The 8,846-nt window shown below is 60.8% G+C and overlaps 1 protein-coding gene across 1 annotated transcript in view; it reads left to right on the plus strand.

The window, feature by feature from the left end:
• Positions 1 to 8,846, plus strand: part of SLC6A2 (solute carrier family 6 member 2) — a 42,354-nt gene that overhangs the window by 32,968 nt on the left and 540 nt on the right. The window contains 8 exon segments of the mRNA XM_040633010.1: positions 1,367 to 1,470; positions 2,651 to 2,775; positions 3,538 to 3,650; positions 4,710 to 4,838; positions 5,315 to 5,414; positions 6,689 to 6,796; positions 7,105 to 7,265; positions 8,727 to 8,798. Of these exon segments, the coding sequence (XP_040488944.1) occupies positions 1,367 to 1,470; positions 2,651 to 2,775; positions 3,538 to 3,650; positions 4,710 to 4,838; positions 5,315 to 5,414; positions 6,689 to 6,796; positions 7,105 to 7,265; positions 8,727 to 8,798 (912 nt within the window).

Here is an 8,846-nt window from a genome sequence, read left to right on the forward strand (position 1 = left end):
GGCCTCGTAGCCCCCCACCCCCACCCCAGCCACCCCAGCCCTAATTCCACACTGGCCCCTGCCCCGCCCTCTGCTGCCATCCCGTGATGTGGGCGGAAGCAGCAGCCACAGGGTGGTCTGGACCCTGCTGTCTCCCCCCATGCTGCCACAGCCTCCTCCAGCCTGCCGTCCTGCCCAGGGCACAGACGAAATGAAGGTGGGGTGAATGTGGAGTGGAGCCCAAGGCAGTGGGACGAGGCTGGGATCAGAGACAGCCTTGGAGGTCCCAGTGCCTCAAGCATCTTCCAACCATGGTCGAGATCATTTCTGCCTCCTCCCTGAAGCCCTCCTCAGTGACGACACCTTGGTGTTTCCCCTCACTATTCCCAAAGGCTTCTTCACACTCTCTGAGCCTGCAGTAATCCCCGCCGGCGGGAGCCACACAGGCTTAGGAGGGACGCGTCCCAGTACGCACCTCCCATAGTTATAATGTCCCAGCGCACCACAGTGTTCCGGTCCAGTAACCGAGGGGAAACCTTTTTCCTTAGTCACCGTCAGATAACAGAGCTCAGGACTCGCATCGGTCTTGTAAATCATGAAACAAGTCCGAGTTCTTTGTTCTCCACCGGTTCAAATATCCTATCTCGCCGTCGAGTTGAAACTGAGCCCGCATGCTGTCTCGGGGAGCAGACGTTTCCTCCCCCATCGGATTGCTTCCCTTGTTGCACCCTGTGCTTGCAGAGGAGGGGAAGCCTAGGGTAACATGAGCGAGGTGATGGAAAACTCTCAAAAATCCCACTGGCATGAAGCTCTCGATCCAATTGGGCTGGGTCTAACCATCCCCTCCGTGCAGATGCGGACAGGTGAAACTGACCGGGGCTAGAAATTGGGGGCGGGGGGGGGGGGATGCTCAGATCTCCGGGCCTCCAGCCATGTGTTTTCATCACCCAAAAGATGGAACAAGTAACCCCAGGGCCCCTGCCCCTCCCCTGGCGGAAGCTGCCAGGAATCCTTGTCCCTTTTCTGAAGATGCTGTCTGCGTAACTCCTGAGATGGTCCTACCCTTTGCCCTCGCTCCATCCACATCTGAGCCTAGCACTGTGAGTTCAGTAACTTTCTTTGAAAGTCTGGACATCAGACTGAGCCCGTGAGCTCGTCCAAGCCAAGCTCGCTCGCAGGCACCAAGGCCAGACGCTGCTAGAGGGGCCGCTGTCTCTCTCCACCCAAGCTTCGCGCAGGCTTCTGGGGAGATGTTGCGTGGCTGCCCATTGCGGGTTCAGACCTCCTTGCTCGGGTCTCAGACACCCCGGGACTCCCCTGCCTTCCCGGAGCTGCCTTCCCGTGCTCTAGGCAGCAGAGGGTGACGGCTCTTGTCTGCCGGTTTCAGGTGTGGATCGATGCGGCAACTCAGATATTTTTTTCCTTGGGGGCTGGATTTGGAGTCCTGATTGCCTTTGCCAGTTACAACAAATTTGACAACAACTGCTACAGGTAAGATCCTTGTCAGGGCTCTGGAAAGCTCTAGATCCTGGGGACCGACCCCTGGGCCATGGGAGAGAGGGTTCTGGTCTGAGGCAAGTCAACTCTTCTTGGGTTTCTTCCTGTGTGCAAGGAGGCAGAGGGGACCTGCCGTGAACTCCAGAGGGGGTGTTCTGTGAACTCTGACATGGCTTCGGGGGGGGTGTGTCCTGATGAATGTGTCTCAATGCAGGACACCTCTTAAACACGGAGGTCCTCACCTGGGAAGGTCGAGGCCGTAGCGCTGGGAGGTCATGGGGATGGGTAGCTGGCGCAGAGGAGCGCTGTGTGGCTTTCGAGAGCCGACAGCATTGTCCGTCTGTCCATCTGATGCCCACACAGGCAAAGGTTGGTCGCACAAGAGGTGAGGACCTGGCAGGGTCAGAGGTGAGACCGCAGGGCAGACTGAGGGGTCCGCACAGGGCAGCAGAGTCAGAAAACCACGTTGCAGCTCTGGTCTCGCTCAGGATCCGACACTGCCTCCCGTGGGCCCAGTGCTGGGGGAGCGTCAGACGGGCACACGTGGGTCCTGCTCCCATCACTCTCGCGAGGCTTCAGACAGAATTGCACTCCCTCTAGTGTGTGATGGAGGGGGATGGACACCTGCCAGCGGGGCAGGCTGGGGAAGCAGGGTGATCAGCCCTCTGCAGGGGCTCAGCAGGAGCAGGGAGGGGAGTTCGAGGGGAGCCTTGGAGGATCGTTGGCATTGGTGGGGGACAAGCCTGAGCGGAGGCAGGGAGGTGGTACGTCCGCGGGCCAGCGAGCGGACCGATCTGGCTTATTCCAAGACTGCGTGTTGGGGAGTCATGGAAAGGAAGCCAGGAAGGCAGGTGGGGTCATCTCAAGAAAGCTCTCGAAGGCCTGGGTGAGACGCTGAGAAGCAGGTGGGAGCTACGGGCAGTTTGCTGAGAAGGGAGGCTGCTTGTGTGACTCCCCAACAAGAGCTGGACACCAGCCCCTGACGTCAGAGTGGTTTACCCAGAAACTGTCAGTCTGTCCCCTGCACCTGCACGTCCTGACCCAGTGGGGTGCTGGGTCCCCGTGGCAGCAGGAGGGCTGGCGCTGGAATCGGCGGCTCCAGAGACAGTGCGGGGCTCGGGGAGCTGGGTGGGGGAGTCCGGCCGCCTGACACCATGGTGCTCCTCTCCCCCAGGGACGCCCTGCTCACCAGCACCATCAACTGTGTCACCAGCTTCGTCTCTGGGTTCGCCATCTTCTCCATCCTCGGCTACATGGCCCACGAGCACAAGGTCAACATTGAGGACGTGGCCACTGAAGGTGCGTGGGCGGACATGGCCGGGCGACTTTCTTGTGGGTGGCTGCGGGAACGAGAGGGCTGGACCTGGAACCTTCCACACTGTCTGTGTCACGGGCTTTCCCTGAGGCCGTCGGTGGGCCTTCCAGGCTGTCCTGGTTCCTGCCTGTGCAACAGAACCTTCCCGTGAGTCGGGCTAGGCGGGACCGATGGTGCAGCCCCTGTGCTGAGCACTTGACCTGCCTTCATGAGTCCTCACGGTGCTGTGAGCCAAGTGTTAATCAACTCACTTTAAAGGTGAGAAAGCTGAGACTCAGGCCACGGGAGTGGCCCAAGGTCACCCAGCTTGTGAGCCACGGTGCCAACATTCAAGCCCTGAGCCGTCCGGCCTTGGACCCTGTCCCCCCTCCTGCTGCTCCTATTTTCACGGCCACAGAGAAGCTGGGCCTGGGAGGGAACCTGGATGGGCTGTGAGGACCAGAGACTTTTGAGAGCAAGAGACTTCCTGAGGGTGCAGGGGGGTGGGGTCCGCAGCCTGCGGCCTGCCGCTTTGCGGGCTCGGCTCTCTGGCCGGGCTGCTGGAGGTCAGCCTCCTTGGGGGCATAACAGCCTGCGAGCTGGGGCCGGCATCCCCTGTCATCGCAGACCCTGGGATGGCTCTGCCCCAGGTGACTGACCAAAAATGGCAGGGTTGGCCGGGAAGATGGGCCTCGGCTACTCTTCCACCAGCCGCATCTCAGACCAGCAGGCCCAGCCCTTGACGAGGTCCTCCCTGCTTCTCACAGGAGCCGGCCTGGTTTTCATCTTGTACCCAGAAGCCATTTCCACACTGTCGGGATCCACATTCTGGGCGGTCGTCTTCTTCATCATGCTCCTGGCTCTGGGAATTGACAGCTCAGTGAGTGACCTGCTCGGGAGACCACGTTACACACACCGGGGGTGGGGCGGGGGGGACACCCTGGGCCTGACCCTCCTCACCCCCCAACGACTCAGCCTGAAGTGCCCACCTGGTTGCTAGTTGTGTCCAAGAAGCCCTAATTAAAGGCAGACAAGGAAGTGCGTTCCTCTCGGCCCAGGCTAAGGACCAGTAGGAGCCCCCACGGCATCACAGAAATCCCTCCCAGAAGCTCCTAGCCGCTGAGCCGGCCCAGGCCTCCAGGGAAACCGAATGCAGGGAGGGCATGCGTGGAGCGTCTCTCCTGTCACCAAGCCCTCTTCCCCTGAGAGTTCATCACCAACAACCAATGAAAACACTCCGATTCCCACTGGTTTCTTAGAACCCTTTATTTTACCCACGGGCGAGATTAGATGTAGTGACCTCTTTACGTCGCGCCCACCTTTGGCTCGTCACCCCTGGAAGCTTGCAGGAAGTCTTGGGGTAGGGCCGGTGAAGGAGGGTCCTCTTGCTGCCTCTTCCCTTCCGTGGGTAGATCGGCCAGGAGCAGCGCGTTGAGAAGGATTCTGAGGCCGCTCCCAGGCTCGTAGGAAGGAATCCCGATGGCGGTCGACACCGTGTGCCGGGGCTACGGGCACGTACAGGGAGAGAGCGAGGGCACGTGGGCTGCTCGCCTGCCATCCCAGGCTTGGGGTGTCGCTTACGTAAGCCCGTGGTTAGTACTCACCGGGGACCCTTCCAGACTCTGAGAGGCCGGCGTCGGAGGGGACCCCTTGCTCGACAGTTGGAAAGGCAGCGACAAATCCTTGTCAGAAACTGATGCCTGAAGTTGCAAAGGGAGACAGGAGTCGACTCTTCAGCCTCTCCCACATAGTTCTGAGTCTGAGTGGGGTTGAGAGCAGGGCAGAGTGGGGCGAGGATGAGGGGGAAGGCAAGGCCGCCACCCCAGGGTGCCCGAGTCCCCCCCCACCCAAGGCTTCAGGAGGTCCTGGGAGCCTGGGGCCTGAGACTCCGCTTGGGCCGGCCCTCCTACCGGCTCCTCACTCTGCCTGGTCTGTCCAGATGGGAGGCATGGAGGCCGTCATCACGGGCCTGGCCGACGACTTCCAGGTCCTGAAGAGACACCGGAAACTCTTCACATTTGCTGTCACCTTTGGGACCTTCCTTCTGGCCCTGTTTTGCATAACCAAGGTGAGGAGGGGCTGGGCTCTGGGTCACCTGGAGCTCCTGGGGCTGCATTTCCATCCAATCCGGTCAGGAATTCCCAGCCTTGGAGCTGGGGTGGGGTGGGGGGGCAGGGTGAGCTCAGGTGGGGCTGGCATCCGCAGCCCTGCAGCCTGACCCCCCCAGGGCGACACCCCAGTGTCCTCAGCCTCCCACCTCTGGGCCTCAGGAATTCCAGGCTGCTCTTCCCAACTGCTGGTTTGTTTGAGGGGCTGCAGAAGCCCCTTTGAAAGCCCGCTCACTGTTCCTGACTGAAAGACGCACCCTCAGCCCTTGGGGGAAGGCAGATACGTGACATCGAGACAATAGCACCAGGACCCTGTCACCCACCTTCTCAGACAGGGTTCTGAGCCACTGGGACAGGGTGGGGGGTCGGGACGGATGTGACAGTCAGTGGTCATTTCTGGGCAGGGTGGCCTCAGGCTTTCTCTCTCCGTGCCCAGGGTGGGATGTATGTGCTGACCCTGCTGGACACCTTCGCAGCGGGGACCTCCATTCTGTTCGCGGTGCTCATGGAAGCCATCGGCGTCTCCTGGTTCTACGGTACGTGGGGGGCCCGGAGCGCAGGGCAAAAGCCTCGGTCACACCTGGACATGCAAAGGGGCTCTCCATTTCCGGGGCAGCCACTGCTGATTCCAGAGCAGAGCATGTGGCTTCTTGGGCGCAGCTCTCCCCCCCAACCACCCCCCCAGCTCATCTTGCCTTTGAGCAGAAAGCTGCAAAGACCCCCAGGGCCACCCAGGGCCAGCTTTTAGCGAGGAGCCAGACAAAGCTGCTGACCCCCCAAGCCGCAAAATTCCTTCTAGCATAGGGTGGCCACATTTAGCAAATAGAATACAAGACGCCCAGTTACACTTGCACCGCAGATAAACACTGAGTAATTGTGTTAGTGTAAGTATGTCCCAGATACGGATGCAGCTCCGCTGTCTCTCTGAAACTCGGAGGGAACCGGGTAGCTCGCGTTCTCTCTCTGGCTGCCTTCCTCGGGAGCTGAACGGGGAGAGGGTGTCACAAATTGTCCCCTGTGCTCCGACTGTTCCTTTCTTTCCCCACGAGTCGCATCAAAGAGTTGATCAGTGTGAGGTTGGGCTCTTCTGCACAGTGACATTGCTGTTCTAGGAGCATCACCTGGGGCAGGTCCCCTCCGCTCCCAGAGCACAGCTTTCCCTCTGGAAAAATAAAGCGGGGGGTATATAAGGAGATACTATATACATATTTCTATTTTTCCGTGAAGTGTGGCCGAGGTGCACGACGTAGCGGTCGGACGCTCTGCACCTTCCTCGGGGCTTGCCCCCGCGGTGTCGTCACCCCCGGTCATTGAACAGTGTTCCTGCAGTGTGGTTCCTTGTCCTCCCTGCGCTCTGGGACTTGCGTATTTAAAAGCTGGAAGTGGGCACCTCTTACTCTCCTTTCTCGGTCTCTCGCATCCCCCGCCGGCTCCCCTCTGGCCACCGCCCCCATGTTCTGTGTATTGAAGAGTGTGGTTTTTTTGTTTGTCTCTTTTTTGCTTTGCTCCTTTGATTTGTTTTTTGGGATCTGGCAGATAAGTGAAGTCCTGTGGCACTTGTCTCTCTGAGACGGCCTGACTTCACTGAGCCCGGCACCCTCCAGGTCCATCTGTCGTCACGCACGGCACCTGCTGGGCGTGAGTTCTGCACCAGCCAAGTGCCCACCCCCGGGTCTCCCAAGTGCCATGGAGCCCGTGTCTTGCCCCACCGCCCAGACCCCGCCCCGGGCCTGACCCTCAGGGGAGGGCTGCAGGGGGAGGCCCGGGGCTCTTCGGGGGCCAGTGTGACCGGCCGGCCCTGTGTGCCCAGGTGTGGACAGGTTCAGCAACGACATCCAGCAGATGATGGGGTTCAAGCCCGGCCTCTACTGGAGACTGTGCTGGAAGTTCGTCAGCCCCGCCTTCCTCCTGGTGTGTATGCTGTGGCCCGGGCTTCCTGGGGCGAGGGGCATGGGCATCTCCGAGTCCCAGGGTGGAGGCTCCGGCCCCGTAGGGCCCCGCTTATGCGGACGGGATGCTGGGACGCCCAGCGCTGTTCACAGCACGGAAGGCTCCCCCCGCAGCGGGGTCTCGGTCTGGGGCCGGGTCCCCAGGGGCCTGTGTGCCGCCACTCAGCCCAGCTCCGCGGTCCCCTTCCCACGCCTCTTCTCTGCCTCCTTTTTGTCCTTGTTCGCTTCACGAATGTTTCCTCCTTCTCTACCTCCTCCTCCTCTCTCCGTCCTTTTTTCCTGCGTTCCCTGTGACCCCTCAAGCCCCTCAACTACGACGACTACGTCTTCCCGCTCTGGGCCAACTGGGTCGGGTGGGGCATCGCGCTCTCCTCCATGGCGCTCGTGCCGGCCTACAGCATCTACAAGTTCGTCAGCATCCGGGGTTCCCTTCGGGAGGTGAGCTCGGTGCGGCCGGGCTGGGGGCGGGATGGCGGGGAGTCTCCAGGCATCCCTGCTGAGCCCAGGAAGGGCAGGCACCACGAGGGCGGCGTGGACACCAGAGCCACAGCGATGGCCCAGCCATTTACCACCCCCCACCCTGTGTTTCCACATTGAACCCTGTGGACCTTGGAAGGGTCGGGGGAGCGCGGAGCGCGCGCCTGGCACCAAGGAGGCGGTCGGCTGCGCCCCCTGCTGTCAGGTTCTGTGTCGCACGCCTCTAGGCTCCCTCCACTGTCCCTGCTGTTACTATGTGAGGAGGGGGCGCTCAACCCTCCTGGCCCCACCTGAGGCCTGTCATGCCCCGATGTCGCCATCTCCCAGTCTGCGCTCACCATGACATAGCCATCTCAGCTGTTACCTGCCTCTTTCCTGAACCCAACGTCTACCAGCCTAAATCAGAGATTTCCAGAATACATCTTCTTTTCCTCGTGTGCATTGTGGGTGTGCAGATACACGGAGAAGCGTTGAGCAAACAGTGCCTTTCCTTGGAAATGATGTCTGTCCTATTTGGTTATTCAAAGGCCCTTTCCTTTATAAATAATGGTGACAGGCTTGGCCTTGTGTCCTTCCTTTGCAAGGTGAAGCTTCCATTCCTTCAGCCCCTCATGGCCTCGCCTCCCAGCTACTTGCTGCGAGGGTGCCTGGCCCCGGGAGGCCGCTGAGCACTGGAAGGAACTCCCCAGAGCTCACATTCTAACCAGGGGATGGATAGTCAGACGGGCACGGCAGCAAGTGAGAGATATGCGACTGAGGGAAGAGGGTCCCAGGCAGGGCTGTGTCCGCCCTCTCCCCCAGGTCCTCATGACACGTTTCCCGTCCTTGAACTCGCACATCCCAGAGCCTCTGGCTCACTGGGAGGACCTGTGTTCTGTGAGCTCATCCTGGATCTACTTGGAGCTTTTTATTTTTTACACTTTGGGGGCAGGGAGGGCTCCCCACCATGCAGTGATCTGTCATTGACCCCGATGCATCACTGAGTCCCTGCCCCGTGTCCGCACCCCAGGGAGGCCTCCCTGACCCCTGCGCCCTCGCTGTGCTCTGGGCTCGTCCTCTGCAGCACTCACCCCAGCTGCGGCTTCAGAACTGCCCGTGTGTGTATGTGTTCAGTGCCAGCCCTCTCAGTGCACCTGTGGGGCCCCCCAGAGCAGAGACGGCGGCTCCTTCGGCCCTGGAGCCCCGGGGACTCACCTAGTGTTGGACCGCAGTAGTCGGCCCAGTGCGCCCCGACTGGCCGGATGACTCAAGGTGAACAGACCCGCTCCACAAGGAAGGCCAGGAGGTGTCTGTATGGACCTCACATGCCGTTTATGTAGGACTTTAGGGCCAACGAGCAGGTGGCCTTTAGCTGGGGGTGGCGGCTGGGCTGGTACCCCAGGGCCTGGCTGAGGCCTCCTCTCCGTCTCCGTCTTCTCACAGAGACTGGCCTACGGCATCACCCCGGAGAACGAGCATCACCTGGTGGCCCAGAGGGATGTCAGGCAGTTCCAAGTAGGTGCAGGCTGGAATGTTCTGGCGGGGGGGGGGGGGGGGGGGGGG

This window comes from Ursus maritimus, unplaced genomic scaffold (assembly GCF_017311325.1).
Source record: "Ursus maritimus isolate PB19 unplaced genomic scaffold, ASM1731132v1 scaffold_19, whole genome shotgun sequence".
NCBI lineage: Eukaryota > Metazoa > Chordata > Mammalia > Carnivora > Ursidae > Ursus > Ursus maritimus.